The sequence below is a fragment of the Sceloporus undulatus genome, chromosome 5 (genome assembly GCF_019175285.1).
Source record: "Sceloporus undulatus isolate JIND9_A2432 ecotype Alabama chromosome 5, SceUnd_v1.1, whole genome shotgun sequence".
NCBI lineage: Eukaryota > Metazoa > Chordata > Lepidosauria > Squamata > Phrynosomatidae > Sceloporus > Sceloporus undulatus.
In genome coordinates this window covers 43,152,874-43,175,621 of record NC_056526.1, presented here as the reverse complement: position 1 = coordinate 43,175,621, position 22,748 = coordinate 43,152,874, and the positions used below count along the sequence as shown (strand labels likewise).

General features: G+C 38.8%; 1 protein-coding gene across 6 annotated transcripts in view; it reads left to right on the top strand.

Annotated features, from left to right (window-relative positions):
- APAF1 (apoptotic peptidase activating factor 1) overlaps positions 1-22,748 on the top strand; it is a 63,900-nt gene that overhangs the window by 18,039 nt on the left and 23,113 nt on the right. For 3 of the 6 annotated variants that reach the window (XR_006104237.1, XM_042470165.1, XM_042470166.1), the window contains exons 2-14: positions 2,635-2,855; positions 4,868-5,057; positions 5,511-5,708; positions 6,635-6,818; positions 9,344-9,456; positions 10,402-10,533; positions 11,271-11,509; positions 13,684-13,851; positions 14,915-15,052; positions 15,596-15,709; positions 16,754-16,938; positions 20,422-20,548; positions 22,000-22,125. Coding sequence is in view for 5 of the 6 variants with exons in the window: in XM_042470165.1 (XP_042326099.1) it covers positions 2,718-2,855; positions 4,868-5,057; positions 5,511-5,708; positions 6,635-6,818; positions 9,344-9,456; positions 10,402-10,533; positions 11,271-11,509; positions 13,684-13,851; positions 14,915-15,052; positions 15,596-15,709; positions 16,754-16,938; positions 20,422-20,548; positions 22,000-22,125 (2,052 nt within the window). In the remaining variant the exon portion in view is untranslated. Of the gene's footprint in view, positions 1-2,634; positions 2,856-3,917; positions 4,601-4,867; positions 5,058-5,510; positions 5,709-6,634; positions 6,819-9,343; positions 9,457-10,401; positions 10,534-11,270; positions 11,510-13,683; positions 13,852-14,914; positions 15,053-15,595; positions 15,710-16,753; positions 16,939-20,421; positions 20,549-21,999; positions 22,126-22,748 lie in introns of those variants that run through there. The other 3 variants (XM_042470168.1, XM_042470169.1, XM_042470167.1) reach the window with 3 other exon arrangements.

The window sequence follows — 22,748 nt, the reverse complement described above, 5'->3', positions numbered from 1 at the left end:
CTGCTCTTTCTACTGTGACTCTCCCACCATGTTGGATTTGGGCGTTTGGGGTTCTCGCTGAACTACAAGTCCCAGAATGCAACTGGAGGCCGCCCAGAGTAGTTTAAGAGCGTAACTCGATTTGCCTTGCCTTCCTATCCCGAGGGCTGTGTGAGAGTGGGGTGTGGTTGCCCAAATCCACCAGGGGTTTTATTCCGAGCGGGATCGAACCTTGTCTCCAGGGTGTCAGTAGTCGAGCGCTCAAACCGCTACTCTATACGTCACCGCCCGCCTCTGTCCACTACTGTATGCCTCCCCACCACCACCGTCTGCTAGAGTGCGCACGCGCAGGAAGGAAGGATGCCAGGAGAGGGTCTCAGGCGCATGCGCCTTGTGTGACGTGGCGCTGTGAATGAAACCTGAGGAGAAGAACTCTGCTCAAATATAGGTGATATAACTTCCCAAGGCAGTTGTTTAGTGAGTGAGGGAAAAGGGATTCTCCCACTGGAGGGAACCTCTGCTTCCAGTGTTTCCTGGGAGGCAAAAGTGCAGGAATAATCCAGTTTGACACCACTTTGTGCTAGACATCCTGGGAACTGTAGTTTATGGTGGCCCGGATCTCTGACAGAGAGAGGCTAACGTCTCACAGAACTACAGTTCCCAGAATTCCATAGCATTGAGCCAGGGCAGTTTAAAGCGGTCCCGCATTGGAGAAATAACCCATTTGGCACCTGTTAACTTTGTCTGGCTTGAGGCTATGATTCTGGGGAGTTGGATTTTGTTGTGTGGCCCACAACAAACTCCACTCCCAGAATTCCATAGCCTTGAGCCAGACAAAGAGTTAAAGTGGTGCCAAAATGGGTTATTTCCAGTTGGATGCAGCCACCTGCCATTTTCTCAGTACCAGGACTAAAGTTTGTTGGGACAGTCCTTGAAAAGGGGAGTTTCTGAAAAACACGCTTCGTTTTTCTTTTCAGCGCGGTGCAGGACTCCTACAAAGACCATGTCAGAAGCGAAGCGTAGGAAGGGCGGCCCAGCTTTCGGCCAAACCGAACGAAGGCCAGCAAGAGAAAACAACCAGACATTGAGAGTCCAAAGCCCCGATGGATGGACTGAGAACAGCTTTGAGTTTACTGCCCTCCAACTTGCATAGGACTAACATGTAAGTAGTAAAGCTGGACAAGTGTCAATGGGGGCAAAACCTAAAGGACACTCATCCCTCCATATGCGGCTTTGACATTGCGGGATTTCATTAATACGTCTTTCTAGAATATCTAGAGTCCTTCAGCGCAACTCTGTAGTCAACTTGAACTAAAGGTAACACCAAAGACTCGAGAGACTATCTACTAGGTTGTAGCTCCTCCTGCGCAGTTCTATGGTAGTGTCTGAGATACAGGCAAATTCCACAGCTTGTTTCTCCCAAAATACAGACATTTGAGGAGCAGTGGTGTCACTCCCCCTTAGGATGACACCTCTGCCCCCCAAGTGACACCACTGCCACCTGTACATTGTTTTTTTTTTATCTTAATAGGCAAATTATGAGCAGGATGATAGTGTACACAACAATTCCTGAGTTCAGGTTGCTTGAAATGCCAAGAATGGTAACACAAGAGCAAGAAAGTAATATAAACACTATGAACACAACTTGGTAACACTGCAAAGCTGAACAGGGGAGGGAATGACATGGATGCTCCTTGGATGGGGTGCTATTTCTCCTGTGGCTGGCTCTGCTCACTCTGTGCCCAGTGCCATAATGATAAATGTGGGGTTTATTCAAGAATAAATAATTCACCTGAGATGAAAACTCTGTTTTGGATTTAAATGTGATTTCCAGCAAAATATTATCATGCTTCTACATCCTGTGAAAAACTGTACTTAATTATCGGCCATAGCATTTGTTAGTACCCATCACTTTTTACAGGAACTCTGGAGTAATTTCTGCATCATAGTTGTCAAGATTAACTTTGTGATGATAAACTTATCCACTGGCTTTATTCAAACTTTATAAGTTATGTGTAGTAATTGCTGTTCTTGTTCTTGTGTGCCTTCAAGAGGATTCTGTCATAGTGACCCTAAAGTGAGCCTACGATGGGGTTTTCTTGACAAGATTTTTTTTCAGGGGAGAGTTTGCCTTTGCCTTCCTCTGAGGCTGAGAGAGTGTGACTTGTCCAAGGCCACCCAGTGGGTTTCATGGCCAAGCAGTGAATTGAACTCCAGTCTCCAGAGTTGTAGTCCAACACTCAAACCACTACACCACACTGTTTTGTTTTTTCAAATTCCACACAATATGGTGATTTTAATGTAAACAATATTATAAACTAAATCAGTGTCTAAAAGGAACTTTAATATGGAGGTACTAAAATAGACTGACACTTTTCTGAATATCCTTGAAGTCTCCTGATACCCCATCCACTCCATCCCAGGTCACTTTCAGTATCCTTTCTGGAATACTCCATCATAAGAATTAGTGAATCATTGATCAGTTGGTAAATTTCTAAATGGTATAATGTCAACTCCACAGTGAGTGGTGTTTTTATCATAAAAATCCATAACAATGTTTTATTTAATAAACCTTTATTTGTATACTGCTTCATAGTGAATTAACAGTGTCTAAGTGGTTTACAACTGTAAGCTAATAATATTTTCTCTTTGAAGGAATGAGGATGATTTTACGTACTATTAAGGTCTTGGCCAGCTGATACTACAGTTCATTAAGGAAGAAGCAAATTCAAATTACCATGGATTTGAAGGCGCGAAGTCACTTGCTTCAGAATTGTGAGGCTCTAGAAAGAGATATTAAGACTTCCTATATAATGGACCATATGATTACAGATGGAGTATTAACATTGCAGGAAGAGGAGACTGTAAAATCTGTGGTAAACCATTTGTCACTTTTTCTTTTTGTTTATGTTGGTATTTAAGCATTTGCATCCTGAATCCTAAAAGTGCTGTGCTATTACTTTTTCGAGTAACAGTTTAGGATCCAGGGCATTATGATGTGTGAGTAGTTACACTTTTACTACATAACGTATAGCAGCAGTTCACAGTCAGCTCTCAAAAGATTGATGAAGGAGTGTGGCAAAACTGGAATGTGAAAGAAATTGAAATTATGTTGTATCTAGATGCAGTTAGATGCACTTAGTTAATGTTGAAATCAATGGGGCTTGAATTATTATTATTAACTTTTTCCATTGACTTCAGTGTTGTCTCAGAATTAAGCAGCAGAAGAGTTAAAATGTGGTATCTTTGAGACATGTGCATATAAAATTGTAGCTCTCCTTAGAAGCCAACCTCATGTGACACATTGCTAACAATAAACACGTGTGTCTATTTGTCAAAACCAAGACACCTGATATTTGGCATGCATACTAAGGGAACCCTGTACATATGTGCCTGGTGGAGGGAGGTTGGTTTTTATAAAGTGTGCGTTTTCGTGCTTTGGAGTCACCTGTAGACTTACGGTGATCCTGTGAATTTCATAGGATTTTCTTAGGCAATGAGGTGGTTTTGCCCCTTCCTTGTTCTGAAATATAGCCCACAGCACCTGGTGTTTGTTGGCAGTCTTCCATTCAATTACTAACCAGGACTGACTTTGCTTAGTTTCCAAGATCAGATGGGATCTAGTGGCTTTAGAGTACTTAGGCCCCTTTTAAAAAACATAGGCCTGTTACAGACTGCCAAAATAAAGCTGCTTCAGGTCTCTTTGGAAGTATGCTGTTTAAATGATGCATGGGTCCTAAGAGTCCGGAGGTCACGCCAAAGCCACACTCCATTCCTAAGCACTGGAGTGCAGCTTTGGTGCAGCTTCTGGATTCTTAGGATGCATGCATCATTTAAACAGCATACCTCCAAAGAGACCCGAAGCAGCTTTATTTTGGCAGTCTGTAACAGGCCATAGACCTGAAACAGACAGGCCAAAAGTAGTGGCTTCTGGTTGTTTTAGGGGCATGGCGTTCAGTTGACAAATGCCCCCAAAGTGGCTGGAAGCTGCTCTGAGGCCACCAAAGGCAGCCTGAAGCCACCGAAAAAAGTAGCGGATTTAATCCACTCCTGCCGGTGGTCTGTTTGGGACCATGATAGTGATCCGCCTTGAGAGTGGACTGTGCAGTTACCATGCTCCCAGGCAAATTACGGCCCAATTGTGGCCAGAGGCCCCTCCTTAATGCCTGTCTACTTCGGACCACTCTGATTAATTTCAGTATCACTTTGTAGCATGCAATCGTTGTTCAGTCACTAGAAGGCATAAGATTGTAGTCTTTATACTCTGAAACCAGGGGTAGTAATTTGAAGAGCACTGCGATAGTGATGCCCTCTCTCCAACAATGGAGCATTTTCCACATCATAACAGCTCTTACAGATGCATAATTTGCACAAAGTTGGGTGTATTCACTGCTAAATTATAGTAATATAATGACATCATAACTGAGTAAACATGGAGCTTCCCTAAGGATGTGGTATTTTAATATAAAGTTAATCATATCAGCAGGTTTTATTTCAGTTATAGATAGTTGCCTTGCATTTGTTTAGATGCAGACAGTCTTCTGTGAGGTGTGTTTAAATGGCCCTTTGAAATACTGTAAATGGAAAATGAAACTGCAGTTCTGTACATGCTTACCTGAAAGTAAGTTCCTTTGATCTCTAGGAGGTCTGTTGTTTGATTTGCATGTAGATCATTGGGTTTCAATGCAAATATTTGTAAATGCCTTGTTCCCTGATCAACCTAACCCAGGCCAGAAAGTTCCCTAGCAAGCTATTAGTTGTCTTCTGTTGGTTGACATAATTGGCCACATTCTGGCAAAATCCAGTAAAGTCAGTGGGACTTAAAAATATTGAACCAGATGTATGTCCACTATACCAGATGTGTTTTTTTTTCTTTTTTTCTTTTTAGATTACTCAAAGGGAGCGAGCAGCTATGCTCATAAAAATAATTCTCACCAAAGATGACCATGCATATATATCCTTTTATAATGCTCTGGTTCATGAGGGGTATAAAGATCTTGCTGCCCTTCTCCAGGATGGCCTCCCAGTTATTTCTCCTTACAATGGAAATAAGTCTATGGATGGAGTAACTTCCTACGGTCAATATCAGAAATTGTTGCTCATTGAATAAGAATAAAATGTTCTAATTTGTGATTGAAATAATCAAGGTTGCTGTCCTGTAGCAGAAAACACAGCTCTGATTCGTTCTTTATTTAGCTGAACATTTAATGTAACCCATTGAATTGAATGACTTAGAGTGAAGATACTGTGTCATATCCGGAAAAAAATTGTCACTGTATTTTCACACTGTGAACAGTTTGTTCTACCTATTTTTATGTTTGTAAAACTATACTTCAACTACTTGAATCTCTAAAAACTGTATACTTTATATCCAGCTGGGTGCCATTTGGAGATATTATATCAATTTATTTATTGTGGTTATTAACATACTGTAGTTGTAATGGTAGTTTAAAGTCAAGAACTTGCTAATTTTAAGGTAATAATTTTAAGTTAATTTTTAAAAACTCTTTTCTTGTGTTTCTGAATTTAAGTTAAGACTGTCCTCTGTGAAGGTGGAGTTCCACAGCGGCCAGTTGTGTTTGTCACACGTCCAGAACTCGCAAAAATAATACAGCAGAAACTATATAAGTTGAAAAATGATCCAGGATGGGTTATTGTTTATGGCATGGCAGGCTGTGGAAAGTCTGTTTTGACAGCAGAAGCACTTCGTGACCACAGTCTTTTGAAAGGTATTCCTGGCTGTGTTGTATTAGCTGTATAAATGTTACAAAAGGTTGCTGCAACCCATAAATGAGAACTGGAGATTCAAATGGTGAGTTTAGGTTTGGTTAAAGTTGAAATCCAGATATGGATTCCAAGTCTGATTTATGCTCAGATCATGTTACACGATAAGCATAGCCTGGCCAAATCAGATATTATTTGATTTATTTATTTTCTGATATGCTGCTTGAATGAGAGTCAAAGCAGCTCATAAGGGAATCATATAAGAGGAAGGAAGTGATTACATGTGAATAATATAACAAATGTTAGGATAAAAAGTTAGTTATAATATTTATAATACTAAGAAAGAAGAACTTAACATTTGGTACTAATTTGGGTCTCATAAGGGAAAAATTATTCTGTTCAACTACTGTATTTTCTGGCGTATAAGACTACTTTTTAACCCAGGAAAATCTCAAAAGTCGGGGGTCGTTTTATAGGGCAGGTGCTGAAACTTCTGAGCTGGACTGGAGAATCGACGGTCGCCGCATATGGTGGGGGGAGTTAAAAAACGACTGTGGCCACATCCCCACCGTTTGCGACGATCGTATGAAAGCAGCTACCGCTCTGATAGTCTTTGTATACTGGGCAGGCAGGGAGAGCTGACCAATCCAAGCAGGCTTTGTATACAACAAGGTTTCCTGCTAAGTACCTGCATATCATTTGAATTAAAATTAACATATTGAAATCAAATCTGATGTTTTTTAAATTTTTATTTGGTGTGTGTTGGAAGAGGGGTAGTCTTATATGGTGAGTATATCCCAAACTATATTTTAACTGGAAAAGTTGGGGGTCGTCTTATATGCCCAGTTGTCTTATATGCCAGAAAATATGGTAATAATGACTGCTTGAAATGTTAAGTGTACAAACCTGTACCTGCTTATATTTTTGTTAGATTGCTTCCCAGGAGGAGTATACTGGGTGTCTGTTGGGAAACAAGACAAGGCAGGCCTATTGATGAAACTCCAAAATCTGTGTCTGAGGTTAGACCAGGACTTCACTTATTTGCAGAGGCCACCACTTAATATTGAGGAAGCAAAGGATCGCCTTCGTTTTTTGCTGTTTCGCAAATATCCAAGGTAGTATTAGTAGAACAAATTAATATTTGATGGCATTTACTTTTTTGGCTTGGCTAGAGTTGTGCCATCTAGTGAACCTGATATGGGGTTTAAATTTGGGGACAGAGTGGGAGGGAGGAGATATTAATACAGTAATTCCGTGGGCAGTGGGAGAAAATGCTACAGAAAGAGAGGGAGGGCAGTTAAGGTGGACATTTTGAGGGAGTGGGAAATGGGAATAAGAGCTTGAGAGAAAAACAGCTGCACTATTAAATTTATTGTAAGCACTGAACACATCCTGGGTAGCTGTGTTGGCCATGCAGGAAAGCACAGTAACACCTAGTATCCACAAAACCAATACCTTTATTGGGCCAGCCAAAATGCGCAAAATAGATTGTGCAACTTTTAATGCTTTATTCGCTTCTTCATCAGGTTTGCCTTTTGTGCTTTTTGTTTGCCCTGATAAATATCACTGTTTTGCAGATTTTGGATGTTATTGTAAGCACGTAAGTTATTGTTACACTTGCTAAACCCAATTGTCTTTATATTTTGTTCACTACCAGTAATCTATTTCTGTTAAAATGGAAATAGCACTTTTACCTGTTTTTGGAAGAAAGCCAGAAGAGTTTTGTTGTTCTTAAAGGATTTTCTTCCTTTCTTAAAGGAAGGATTTAAGAACTGCTCAAAGGTTTATTGTAATTTTACAATCATCTCTGTTTCAAGTCTTCACATACATAGAGGTTCCAAAAAATGTTCTGTTTATATGAAGTTCTGGTGTATACAGATAATAGGTATGTGGGTTAGATCTGGTCAAGATAGTCACTCATCTTACCATTCACTAATCTTTATTTTGTTCGTGTACAGTGGGCTCTTGATATTCGCAGGCTTGCCATCTGCAGATTTAAACATCTGCAGAGGGCAAGCCCCATTGAATTCAGTGGGTGTGCATGCACACAGCTGCATTAGCGGCCATGCATATGTCGTGCCCACCATTAAGCATGATGGGACTCAAGGTCCCCTGAAATTTTTTATCCAGGGGCAATGTGGAATGGATCCCCCGTGAATACGAAGGGTGGACTGACCGTATATAGTCATTCTTTTAAGTTGGATATGTTTTCAGAAAGATCGTGATATCTGGAAACAACAGATTTATTAAGATAATCAACATTTTTTTCCTATTTGCAAGTTAATTTCAAGTTTCCTATTCTTGGTGAACTCTTTGTACATTTACTCACTTGCTGAAAATTATTGGGTGTATGCTTTGTTCACATAGCATTAACTGTGCTTGCTGAATTTGACTGTGTGTTATTTGATCCAAGAATGCTCCTTCAAATGTATCTACTGTTACTGGGGAAGATTTGAGGGCAATTAGAACTATGACCACTTCTGCCAGTGAGGAATCCCTTACAAGGTTTTGCAGTACGACAGGATAGTTAGGAAGTTAGTGTAAAAACTGATCTATACATACACTTTTGGGCCAGAAATTGAATGGTGATGGTCTCTAATCCTTACACTTTTAATAACTGGTGCCTGAATTTGCTTGTTTTTCTTATACTTTTTCCCTGTTGTATTGTGTCCTCAATTTTTAAGTGTTGGGAGAAGGGACTGTCTTTCTTTCTTTCTTTCTTTCTTAATTTTTTACTGATTTTAAGTCCGTCTAGGTGGGTGTTTTTGGTAGAAGCCTGAGGTTAAATATTTTATGTCAGTGAAAAGCAATTTAATACAGGTTCCCCTGCCCCTCCCCCTTTTTTTTTTGCGGTATAGCTTTTCCCATGACAGTTGTCTGCAAAAACTGCTCTGAGAAAATTATGAGAAAATTTGTTAGGCAAGTGAATCTTGCATTAAGTAGAATGTTATCAGGTTTAACACATTTGTTTTATAAATGCTTACCTAGGGGATATTCTTTTTTGTGTAGAACAGTTTGTTGTTGTGTGCCTTCAAGTTATTTCCAACTTTTGGTGACCCAAAGACAACCCTGTTATAGAGTTTCCTTGGCAAGATTTGTTTGGAGGAGGCTTGCCACTGCCATTCTCTGAGACTGAGAAGATGTGGTTTGCCCAAGTCAGCCAATGGATTTCCATGGCTGAGCTAGAAATGGAACCCTTTCTTTGCAGAGCACTAGTCCAGCACTCAAACCATTGGACCACACTGGCTAGTACAGTGGACCCTTGCCTTACATGGGGATCCGTTCCGGACTCCACCGCATAAGGCAAGTTCCGCCTATGCTTGAGTCCCATTGAGAATAGTGGGGCTTGTGCATGCGGCAGTGTGGTGGCGTGAGTGCCATGGGCCTGTGCACCATTCATTGAATGGCATGGGGCTTCTAGGGTAAGCTGGAAGCCACATAAAAAGAACCTGCGTATGACACGGACACACTGTAGAACTGCTGCAAATTTGCAGAGTCATAGAACTTGTCTCAGACAACAAATTTTCCCCCTAAAGAAAAAAAATTGATTATTGAAATGTTTAAATTTTGGTTTTTAACATACTGATAAGTTATCCAACTTTTAACCTTGTCGTGATTTTTTTTTATTTTTTTGTAACAGGTCTCTGTTGGTGCTTGATGACATTTGGGATTCATGGGTATTAAAAGCCTTTGATAGTCATTTCCAGATTCTTCTCACCAGTAGGGACAGGAGTGTAACAGACTCAGTAACTGGTAAGGTTGGTTGTTTCCCTATTTTTTAAAAATCCTGTTTTATACAGAAAATGGTAACATATTTGTAGTATGAAACAAATGTATAGACAGATACAAATAAGAATTGAATGTTTGAGCAGGAATGAAAAATCAGAAGAAAAAAAGATGAAAGCATCTGTTCATGACACACACATTAATGGGGGGAAGTAGACTTAAAAATTCTGATCTGAAAATTTGAGATATCATTGTAAATCTCTGACATTGATAAATGGGATACCATAATAGTTTCTGGGATTTTTCCCTGTCACTCCTGAGACCAGTGTATTGAAAAGGTATGTTCTCATAGCTAATGGGAAACGAGGTAGTGGGTTGTAAGTACAGTAGAGTCTTGGTTATCTGACATTCAGTTATCCGACATTCCGGATTTTCTGACTGTTGGATAACTTGGGGGCATGGCTGTGGGCCTTTCCGTGCCCCCAGACACGGCCTCAAACAGAAAAAGCACCGCGGTGGCGGTGGCGAGCACCACCAGGCCCCACCACCAGCTTCTGCCCCAGCTTGGCTTCATGGGGGGGGGCAGAGTCTGCCGGAACTGAGAGGGCCAACTTCAAGCTACAAAGGAGAGGACTGGGCATTCGGCCCAGTCCTCTCCTTTGCAGTTTGCTTCCCTCATCCTGAAGGGAGTCCGCGGAGCTCTGTTTGGGCTGAGTGAAACCAAGCCGCGAAGGAGAGGACTGGGCGTTTGGCCCAGACCCCTCCTTTGCAGCTTGCTTTCCCTCAGCCCAAAGGGAGTCTGCGGAGTGTAACAATAAAGGTTAATAATAGTAGTAATAATAATAATAATAATAATATTTTTTAACCAAGCTTGATTAAAATACAGTGTTTTCAAAGGTGAAAATTCTAAGTGCTATATAAATTCACATGTATGCTCTAAATTAAATATTTTCTTTCTAATGTTATGCTTAGGCAAGAAATACGAGGTTCCAGTGGAAAGTGGACTAACACATGAAAAAGCACTTGAAATATTATCCCTATTTGTTAACATGAAAATAAAAGAACTACCAGAAAAAGCTGATTGTATTGTAGAAGAGTGCAAAGGTATGGTAAGAATTTTAATTTTAATTTATGTTGTTGTCCCTAACAAAAATAGTAATAGCTTCTCAACATGTATTTGCATACATGTCAATTTGGAGTTTTAAATATTTTTAACTTTCTTTGTTGTTGTTGTTGTTGTGTGCCTTCAAGTTGTTTCCGTCTTATAGTGACCCTAAGGCAAACCTATCATTAGGTTTTCTTGGCAATTTTTTTTCAGAGAGGGTTTGCCTTTGTCCTCCTCTAAGGCAGAGAGTGTGACTTGCTCAGCATCACCCAGTGGGTTTATATGGCCAAGCTGGGAATTGAACCATGGTCTTCTGCATTATTAACTTACTACTTTGTTGGTCTCTCCTGTGTGCTAGACATGAAGCAATTCACCAAGAATTCTTAAACTTTTAAAACATGATAAAATTATGCTTGCTTCAGAGGACTGAATTGTTACTTTGCTATTCTTTTTACTTAGAAATGTTTTCCCCTTCTCCTGAGCAAGAACATAGGTAACTGTGGCTGTAGTCAGTATTAGGATAAGCCTGTTGTTTGAATCCACTGAGTTTTCTTTTCTTTGTTTGTTTGTTTGTTTTCTTTTTTTGGATTCTGATCTCTTGACATTTTTCATAGAAATGCTATTTGTGGATTTGCTCAATAGCTACTTCAAAAAATAAATAAATAACAGACTTTCTCATTTTGAACATATTAAAATTTTCATTTCATATTTTAAACTACTATTTCCTATGTTCTAGGTTCCCCTCTTGTGGTATCTTTAATAGGAGCATCATTACGAGATTTTCCCAATCGCTGGGAATACTATCTTAGACAACTTAAAAATAAACAGTTCAGAAGAATAAAGAAATCTTCATCTTATGATTATGAAGCACTTGATGAAGCAATGTCCATAAGTGTTGAAATGTTGCCAGAAAATTTTAAAGATTATTACATAGACCTTTCTGTCCTTCAAAAGGATGTTAAAGTGCCTTCAAAGGTAAAATTCATGGTAAAACAGTGCTAGTTTCAAGGTGATGTGCATTCTGAAAGCATTGTGAATTCTAAAAGCAAAGAGGTGCCATGATGGTTTGCAGAAATCTTGTTCTAAAGGAATCTGTTTCTCTAAACCATATAGAGCCACACTGATGCTGTAGTTATAAGCATCCTTAAAATGGCTCCATCCTTAACCATATAGCTTCCTCGAGGTGGGACATTTCAAAAATGCCTGTCTGTTTGCTTCCAAGATAGTGAGTATTATTCAGCTATCATAGATAGCATCTGTGGCATCTGTGCTTAAAATGGATTTAAAACAGGCTGGACATAGAGGGCTAAATAGTGCTAATGGTTTCTTCCATTTACAGAAGTAAGTGTCACTTGATTTTATAATTTAAACCTAACAAATAGTATCTGGAAATGTTCACAGATATTTATAAAATTATTTCTTCATACATGTATGTACAGTTGGCCCTTGGAACTCACGGGGGATCAGTTCCGCCCCCCCCCCACATGTTCCAAAATGCATGCATACTCAAGCCCCATAGGCTTGAATGGGAGACCGGCGTGTGCCCCATTGACGTTAATGGCGGTTGCCCTTCCGTGAATTTCCAAGTCCATGGATCTCAAGTCCGCAGACTTGGAGGGGCAACTGTATATGTATGTACCTATACTGGATGAAACTGAACACTCTTAAATCCCATAGAAGAGAATTAAATTGAAGCTTGGCTTTTCCCATTAAATCAGTGAAGCTTTCTATCTATGCCAACGCTACTCTACTCAGTGCTACCCTGCTGAGGAGTAAGTCCCAAGCTATCCTATACTTTCACCTAAGAATGCATAGGATTTTAGTCTTAGAACTAATTTTGGACTAAATTGGATGTTCCTTTGAAGTACTGTATATACTTGACTACAAATTGACCTCATGTATAAGTCGTGGACAGGTTTTTTTGTTTTAAAATTAGGGATTTTGATATGACCCATGGATAAGTTGAGAGTAAAACTTAAAAGCATGTAACAAAGTATGTAAAGGATGGTGCAAAGGAAAACAATGTCAAAGAACATACAGAATTCCAGCAGGCTTACACTAAAGGCTGAATGGATGAGAGAATAGTAAGGGAATAGTGCTTCCAGGACAGATTATGCTCTTGCCTTTCACCAGGGGATGGTTCCTTGTTAAAATATGTGTTAAAGGACAATACTTACATTGACCCTTGGATAAGTTGACACAGGTTTTTGGGTTCAATTTTTTTGACTAAAATTTCTCTGGAGCTTGCAGAGGAGTAGTCCGCAAAGGACTGGTTTATGGTATATCCTCACACGCGATCTTCTAAGGCATGGGCCAACAAAATGTCCTCAGTTGGTTAAAAAGTAGTGATTCTAGCACAGAGAAATCTTTGTGTTGTACAACTTTCTTCATCCGTCTCTATGTCATCATTTCTAGTAGCTATAGGTAGATTTAATTGTATAGGTTCTAAAGAACTTTGTAGGAATGTATAGCTGAAGACTGCTGACATTCCTCTGTATGTTCTGAGCAGATGTACCAGGATAGCCTCGGCACTACCCCAGGTTAATCCCCAGGCAGTTACAGGAATGGGTGTTAACATGCCCGCTCCTTTCAACACCACAAATCTGCTACCATTGCACAGCCCTTACCTTCCTCTGCCATTGCTACTATTGAGAAGAGTCTGTTGCCACATCTGACATGGAAATGGGGCACCTGATTTCACCCATGCAGCCAGGCTGTGTTTCCATTTCGGATGCAGCAGTGGTAGTCTTCTCAGTAGCAGTGATAGCAGAGAAAGATAAGGGATGTGTTGGGCTGTCTGGTCTGCTGGGGATTGCCATGTTGCTTCTGATAAACTCTGCAGCAAAAGGTGGTTCTTTTTTAAGTTACCCTAAGTTCCCTTGCACTGGGATGGGACCAGGACCACCAGATTATTGTTTGGTCTGCCTGATCCCAGCCTGGAGGGATTGACCTGCATTGTCCAACAGGACAGTGTGAGGCTGGGGGGAACGTGGGCCTTTTGGCCTGTATGGGCAGCCCCCAACTAAATGGGGAAGCTGAACTAGAATTGTTTAGGTTCCTTTAATTACATATGAATTGTATTCATTAACATTTTTTATTTAAACACTTTACCAATCTTTACCAGTTCTTCATTTCAAAATGCATTTTAGGTGTTTTGTGTTTTTTGGGATATGGAGACTGAAGAAGCTGAAGACTTACTACAAGAATTTGTTAATAAATCTCTTTTGTTCTGTGATCGGAATGGGAAAGCATTCCATTATTATCTGCATGATCTTCAACTTGATTTTCTTACTGAGAAGAATCGTGGTCAGCTACAAGTATGCTTTTTTAATTTATTGTAATCCATAAAAATGTTTTTTAAGGAATATAGAAGACATCTTGTTTGTACTATAAACTGTATAGTATTTTGATACTGTACTGTGTAAAAAGCTCAGTACTGTACTTCATAAAAAGCTCAATTAGACTATTAGGTTTTTTTATCAAATTTCTTTTATGATGCAGTAACTTGCATGCTCCTCCCTGCTGTAAAAACAGAATACAGTTCTTTTAGGGAATCTGCTTGTAATTGCTAACAATCAAGCATATAAAAATTAATTCTTCTAAACATTTCTGGAAAAAAATGGTTTATGAAAATATTTCCTTTAATAACAGAGTGACCTCCTTGCAGCATGGTTTTAGTGTATTTTGTTTAAATGTATTTGTTTAAGCATATTTTGTAAAGATGGGGGAATGCCTCCAAAATATTTGTAGAAATATTTTTAAAATAAAACTAATCCAGTGGCTTTTTATATATCTGGAACCTCAAGCTCATGTAAGAAATCTTCTATTAATTTAATAGAACCAGTTGTGTTTATTCTTTCAGCCCCCCCTCCCCCTTTAACAGACTGTTTACAACACGGAAATGAGTTGGAAAAATAGCTCATCTGGGTGTTTTTGAGTAAATAGTGTTGTTCACAGGGCAGTGGCGGGTTTGGTTAAGTTTTTATATCTTGTCAGGATGGTGGCATGAGGAGGAGGAATAATTCTTTTTAAGTGGTATAGTGTAGTACAGTACTATGTGCTATATAGTATATTAAAGTATTATGTGTGGAAAACCTTTATTATCATCTGTGTCTCTAGAAGCTACAGTTAAAATAATGAAAAATGCACAGAGACTGTTCACACATTTTGGATATTAAGCAGTTTGACTTCTAGTCAGCCATGTCCATGGAATGCTTTTCTAATCTCCTGGGTAGTCAGCTGAAGCAGAAACTATAAAAATATGTATTTGATCTCTAAATTCACCCAAGTTCCTTTGTTCACTTGGACAGTTGTTCGGACAGAAATGAATACTTAAGAATGGGATAAGCTATTAAAATAATAAACATTTAATTTTTATAGGCACTACACAAAAAAGTAGTTCATCAATACAAGAAGCATTATGCACAGACACAGTATATGCCAAATTCAACTCAAGAAGACTGCATGTATTGGTATAATTTTCTTGCTTACCATATGGCAAGTGCCAGGATGCACGATGTAAGTTTATTCTGATAATGTTGTTTTATTAATGTACACTTCTGCATGTACTGAAAGATTGCTTTTCTGGTATCTTTTTTTTCTCTTGAAATGTTGTAAAAAAATGGGGAAAGACTTTTTTTGGTAGAGGTTCAGATTATTTCACATGCAGTCTGTAAAGTAAAATGTCTTTTGTGATCCAGTGTAGAAGGTTGATGCAACTATTCATGTATTTTGTTAATACTGACAGCGTATGGTAAATTGAGTGGTAACAGCTTTTTATTGTGCCAAGAAAGAATACAGTACTTAAAATTTATTTACATCTTTTTGTAAGAAGTTGAATGTGAAAACATGTAAGTGGTCAGCCATATCAAATGTGACTTATAGAAGAATGGGTAACGTGTAGTCTTTTATACTGTTGTTAATTTGTGGAGAGATTTTAGAACATTGTAATGAAAGGAAAGTTTATTATTTTTCCTGAAAATGCAGAGCTAAATATAACAACTAAAAATAACGATAAATATGACTTGCAAACACTTCAGTCTATGTTCTTTTCTCTCACAGGAACTGTGTGCTCTCATGTTTTCACTAGATTGGATTAAAACCAAAACAGAATTGGTAGGGCCTGCTCATTTGATTCATGAATATGTTGAATACAGTGAACTATTGAATCAAAAGGTATAGTTCAATATAGCATAACTTTGCGTGATTCAGACAAAAAGTGGGAGTAGTTCATTTATTTCTTAGTATCTAAGAGAGCAGATAATTTTTGAATGATAGCTCATTCCAAACTCTGATGTAGTTGATAGTCTAAAAGTATTTGATAGTCTGATGGTTGTCTTATTTTGAAGATTATCTGTATTTCTGCAAAGATGCCGCCCCTTTCTGCCCCGGAAGCAGGCCTCAGTAACCCCACAGTGCGACCTGTGCACTACAGAAAAAGAAACCCCGAAAGGGGTTTCTTTTTGCGCTGCAGAAAGAACGCCACTGGGGAGCTGGTGCCATGATGACACCCCTCATGCGTGGCACCATTTGGACACAGTGCATGAGGCACATCATCGGCGCGTGTGCCGTCTGAACATGCATGCACCAAGATGGTGCCCAGACAGCACGGTAGGGCTCTGGAGCATGTGGACACTCCGCTCTCCCAAGTCCTAATTTCAGCCCAAGTTTGGCGCATAGTGCCAGTCTGTACCAGGCCTTTGAGACCTTTGGGGAAGAGGGGTTTGCAGTTGGAGGGCATTTATATTTAGTCCACAAGCTAAATGAATTTTTTAACTTGTTGTTACAGAAGGAGCTTTTAAGGGGTTTCTGTGCTTTCTGTTTTTTGTCATGTTTTTAATGTGTTTTAAACTGTATTAACCTGTGTTTTTTAATAGCATTGTTGCTTACTGTTTGTAACTTTGGGGGTATTTTCTTTTTAAAGTTGTACTTTTTTTAGAAAAATGGTTGTATGCTGCCTTGACAGTCCTGTATTGGGAGAAAGGTGGGATATAAATAAAGTAAAATAAAATGAGGTGATTCTTCCTCATTTCTGAGGGTTGGGAAAAGGGACTTTGGATATCGGAGGTGAAAGGAGCACAAATAAGGAACCTAGGGCTGCATGCAACTAGTGGAGCATTCTCTCACTCCTGTTCCAAATGAATGAATATGTAAGATAGTAAGAATAATACTTCATGACCGCTTCATTTATATTTATGATAAGATGCATCTTGTTCACAGGATCCCATTGCACGTGAAAACTTTCAGGAATTTCTCTCTTTAAATGGACACCTACTAGGACGACAGCCATCTCTAGACATTGTACAGCTGGGCCTTTGTCAACCAGAGGATTCAGAAGTATATCGACAAGCAAAGCTACAGGCTCAGCAAGGACTTGATAAAGGATCCTTTTATGTGGAATGGATGTAAGCAAATGCATTTTTAATGCAGAACATATCCAAATCAACAATAAAATTATTTTGAAATACTTTTACTCATTTTGATCCCAGCTCAGTGAGGTAATTTTTTGTGCCTAGATAGCACAACAGTTTGCAGCAGTAGTTTTATATTCTGTGTTTTTAATAATGGTTTTGTCATCTTGTATGGCAACAAGCTACTGATATGCCTTCTCCCTCCTTCCCAGAAGCAGCTTCCTATGAATGGCAGAGAAACAACTTTTAAGGCAAACACCTCAAAAGCTTTGTTGAGTACTTAAATGATTCTTCCTACAGTGGACTCTTGTTATACATTGGGGTTTGGTTCTAAGATCCCCCATGTATAACAAAATCTGTGCATGCTCAAGTCCCATTAGATATAATGACATAGCAAAATGGTGTCCCTAATAAAAAATGGAAAATCAAAGTTTCATATTTGAAATTTATACTTTTAAAAAACATTTTCAAACCATGTATGCTTGAATCCGTGTATATCAAATCCGTGTATAAGAAGGGCCAACTGTATGTGCTTCTAAAAGTTGGCCAAACAGATGATTATTGGTTGTTGTTGTTGTTGTTGTTGTGTAGATGGAAGACACAGTTCTTACTATGCTCAAATTTTGTATACTGTTCTTTATGAGATAACAGTAAATTTTGTATACAGTCCTCCCTCCGTTCACGCAGTCTTTGGACCTCTCCCTCACTTATGTGCAAGGGAGAAATGGAGGTAGAAGAGGTGTATGTTCACAGTGCGCCTCCGTGCCTGCATTCAAGCCAGTGGGACTTGAATATAGGCAAAACTCCGTTTTCATGAGGGGGTCCGGAATGGATACCCTGTGAAAAAGGAGGAGCGACTGTACTGCTCTTTATGAGATAACTGAGGTGGGTTACAGACCACCGCTTTGCGGCAGTCTGCCGCCACCGCCATTTGCTCCGTGCGGGAGCCGCAGCAGCCACACCGCACGGCTCCCGCACAGACTGAAAATGGCGCTTCTTTAAGCGGCGCCTCTATGACGTTGCGAGGCGCCAGGGGCACACTCGCGACATCATAGATGCTGCGACACGTGCGGACACACAGCATCCGATACGTAAATATAGCGGCAGCCATGTGGAACGGCTGCCGCCATATTGTACGTACAGAATACGTACTAGGGTTAGGGGGGTGCGGAAGCACCGCCCCTTCCTAACCCTAGGACGTATTCATTATGTACTAAATGGCGATGTGTAACCCGCCAGAGCTCCTGCTGCAACATTATGCCCCCTGCTGGGTGATGATGGTGAGAAGGAAGACTGACTAGCTTACCAAGTGCTACTGAGTATATAATAATTGTTGACTAACAGAGCTAAAAAGGAATTCTACCTACACCTTGTATTGGTATGTGTTTTTTGCCTTCCTCAAGGCAAATGTTTTGTTTGCTTCTGCATTTACCTCAGGCAAATTTTCCTTTAGTGAAAGATTGGACAGGGGTTGTAGTCAGTGGTTAAGTTCCAGCTCTGCTTGTAAGCCTTTCCACCTGCCTGTTTGGTCATAATGGGTGACACAAGTTGTCTGTGTTGGCTGATGTTCCAAGTTAACGTCCAGTATTTAGGATTACCACTTCAAGCAAGTATGCAGACAGAGGGTGTGATACCTTCTCAATGCAATTCCAATATCCAACTAAAATCTGTAATATAAGGTTGTGGCCTGAGTTATCCAATTTTCGTACTCTTATCATCTTTGCTTATCCCATCATCTAGGCATAAATATCTATATATACTAAGAAGTATTAGACTCTGCAGACATGTAAGGATATGTACAAAATAGAAAAGATTTTGTCACCGTCCTGATGTGTTCCCATTTCCAGGGAGTTATTTATCGGCTTACAATTTAATTTGTTGCTGCACTTTTGCAAAGCATTTCAGAATGAACTTTGCAGTGTTTTTAGACTTTGGTGCTGTCCATAGATTGAGATTATATTTCTGAGATTTAGCACTGTGAACAGTTTCTTTTAGAGGCAAGAAAGATGTTATTGCAAGAAAACCTCCGAATTTTATTATTTTTGTACTTATGAGCTTTAATTTAGTCTGTATTCAGTAGCCTCAGCTGAAACATCAACCTCCAAAGGTTAGTGAACAAGACTTCAGATTTAGCTTTGAAGATCAGGTTAGCTTTGAAGGTCAGTTGATCATTTGTTTAGCAAAATCCACTGACAGTGGCTGAACTAAGTAGAGAGTCACCCATGGAGAGAACCTTTGAAAGCACCCTCTGGCTCCTGCAGCTAGAATTAGTTTTCATTCTTCATGGTGTCATTGTACAAATAATAATATCACATTCTTTTAAAGCAAAGAAAAATTGGAACATGTCCAAGATCACTCAGCTTCAGTCTTTTAGAGCAGAAGTGGGAATCATACAGTACTTCACAGGTTGGGCTGCAAATCCCAGTAGCCCCAGCTTGCAAAGCAAGTAGTGAGTAATGCAAAAAATTGCAATCCAACAATATCTGGAATGCTACATGAGGGTTGTTTCAGAAGTTTCATCTTTTAACTAACACAGACATTTACTCGCTACTGTTGTTTTTATTGTGTGACTACAAGTTGTTTCCAACTTATGGCAACCCTAAAGCCATAACTCCATATCAAGGGGTTTTCCTGGCAAATTTCTTTGGAGAGAGTTTGCCTTTGAGATCTTCTGAGGCTGAGAGAGTGTGACTTGCCCAAGGTCAGCTAGTGGGTTTCATGGCTCACCAAGGATTTGAACCCTGGTCTCTAGAATCATATCCCAGCTCTCAAACCAATATGCCCCGCTGCCTGTTATCTGTGTGCAGTATGGATCTCTTGTTTACTTGTTTACCTATTTTAAAAACAGGTATAACAGTATTTAGTATTAGTATTCAGAGACATAGCTGTGTTTGTCTGGAATATCAGTATGCAAAAGGATCTTGTAGCACCATTGAGACTAACTGAGCGAAAGAAGTTGTTGCACAAACTTTGATAGACTTGGTCTACTTCCTCAGATTGATAAAATGTACTGGTGCCCAGGAATGACACAAGGAAGGAACTTCCTGGGCACTAGTTTGCTCCATGCATATGAAGAAGTAGACTAAGGTCCAAAACACACTGCAGAAATAATCCAGTTTGGCTCAGTGCTAGGGAATGCTGGGAGCTGTAGTTTTGAGAGTCATTTAGCTGTCTCTGTCAGAGAGCTCTGGTGCCACAATAAACTACAATTCCCAGGATTCCCTAGCACTGAGAGTTTTCAAACTGGATTATTTCTGCAATGTATCTAAGACTAAGATCCCTGTGCATACTAGAATTCAGTATTCTTATTAAAGTAGAAAAGATCTGGGCAGCTAAAGGTCTTGTGTTAATATTTGAAATTTAAATTGTAGCTCTTGATAAGGAATTGTGAGATCCTAATATATTCAGAGACCACTTGCTAACAATCTGAAAGAAAATAGTAATTGTGCAATCCTTTTTTGTTTTTCTATAATGCAGGAATAAACAGTCCATAAAGAATATGTATCGTCTGGTTGTGCGTCCACATACAGATGCTGTTTATCATGCCTGTTTTTCCCAGGACAGACACAGAATAGCTTCATGTGGCGCTGACAAAACACTGCAGGTAATGTATATGTTACATTAGTAAAGCCACCGCCACAAAAAAGAGCATTTACAACTATAGTCTTATGCTTTAGAATACATCTAGATAAAGCTTTAATTGTGCAGTAGTCCTTCTTTATTCACAATTTTATAAACTGTTGTCTCCAGTTTAAAATGCTCCTTTGTTTTCCTGTTGCTCTTTTCTCCCTTGCTCCCAGACTTTTTTCTTACCAGGTAAGCTGTTAAGAAAGGTAAGAATAGTTGCATAATGTGTTTCAACTGGTAGTGCTGTAATTTGCAATTTTGTCTGTTTCAGTAAATTAGGGGCTGCACATTCAGAAAAAATAGGATACTATGGTTGCTGCATATAGAAGCAGAAACTTACATTCTGCTCCCTTCATATGCAGGAGGGGAAAGGATTCTGCTAATCACTGGCTCATTTTTATACATCATATATGGTTTGATGTTACATCTGAATGCAGTCTGGAAATGTCAGTATTGTCAGTGCTACAGATCTTTGGCAGAACCATTAATAGAATATATAATACTTTGGCCTAAATCTAGTTGTTGGTCCCAGCTAGAGAAGAACCACTGAAATAATTGTTGAATGATTAACATGTATGTAAGTCCTGTTGATTTAATAGGTATATTCTAGTTGGGACTAGCAAATAGATTAGGCTCATATATACACTTTTGAGTATTCCTTCCCTAAGAAAATCCTATGAAATTCATGGAGCAAGTATAAATCCACAGACAGCTTGAAGGCACATGCGTACATCAGTTTAAACTAGAAAATCATAATTATTTTGAAATTGGTGTTTGCTCTGCCTTGGTATCATGCCCACCACTGAGATACTTGTTAAGAACATCCCACAAAAGAGATGCAAAAAATTATGCCACTATAGAAATCTGTTTTTGAAGTTGTTTACAAGACTCTTCTTTGCTGTAACAGATCAATAAGACCAACCTTATGGAAATGGTATTTTAACTTCCCCTTTTAAAGACCATGGAGGGAAAAATCATTTTGAAAACACAATTTTTTAAGCTTTGACACTTTTCCACACTTATTTTACTTGACATCAATTGTTTTAACTAAAATATATGCAGGTCATCTCATGATAGGTTTTCACATAAACCTTGCTTCTTGAAAAGTTTGCTTCCTAACATAATTCATTTTTCTCTCTGTGTTATAAATATTTCAACTTTTATTTCTCCACAAAACCTTCACTTATTAATTGATGAACAGGAATGTCAGTTTTCTGTAAAGAATATAATTTTTTATTTAAAATCCCAGGCTTGGTTTGAAAATTGATAATCTTTCCTCTATCATTTATTTTAGAATTAATAAAGTGAACCAGTAAAAGTTTAGTTTCACAGTGTTAATAAATTTATATTGTGTATGACTTAAACTTTGAATTATTTTAAATATATACTTTATGTATAATTTCTTAGATTTTGTTACATTTATTTTAGATATTTAAAGCTGATAGTGGAGAAAAGCTTCTGGAAGTAAAAGCTCATGATGATGAAGTGCTGTGTTGCGCTTTTTCGGCAGATGACAGATTTGTTGCAACTTGTTCTGCTGACAAAAAAGTAAAAGTAAGCATATGAGGGCAAATCAGTGCTATTCCTTTGAATAATTTTGTTTTGAATTTCAATGACTAAGTAATGAACAGTGCAATTGTGTACATATCCGCTCGGAAATATGTCCATTCCCACTTTGTTATATACACTGTTCCTTTAAAACATACTTACGGTATTTTAATCAAATTGTAAGCTTTTTAGTAATTTATTTTTCTCCATTTTTTGGTAAGATTGTCCACAATTTTTGAAGACCAAAAAATTAGTATTAGCTACTAATTATATAGTGCTTATTCTATGTGTTCAGGTGGATTCTAAGTACAAAAACCTTATAAAGCAGATAGATGTCACAAAATTTACATGAAGAGAGACTAAAACTGGGAAAAGGTATCTTGCCAAAGAATTCCCATTAAAGGTGATATTTGAATAAGGGAGCTTCAATAAGATTTCATAAGTTAAAATATATGCCACACCTGGGACTGCTCTTCTCTCATCACAGGATTAGAAGGCCTCTTTCTGCCTAGAATTGAACACATATCTCAGAACCTGTCAAAAGTGATAAGGATCCATGTACAATTATCTTGTGTAGCGTAATCATAATCTGTTGGGTGTTTCATTCCAAATAGATTTATAAAATGTAA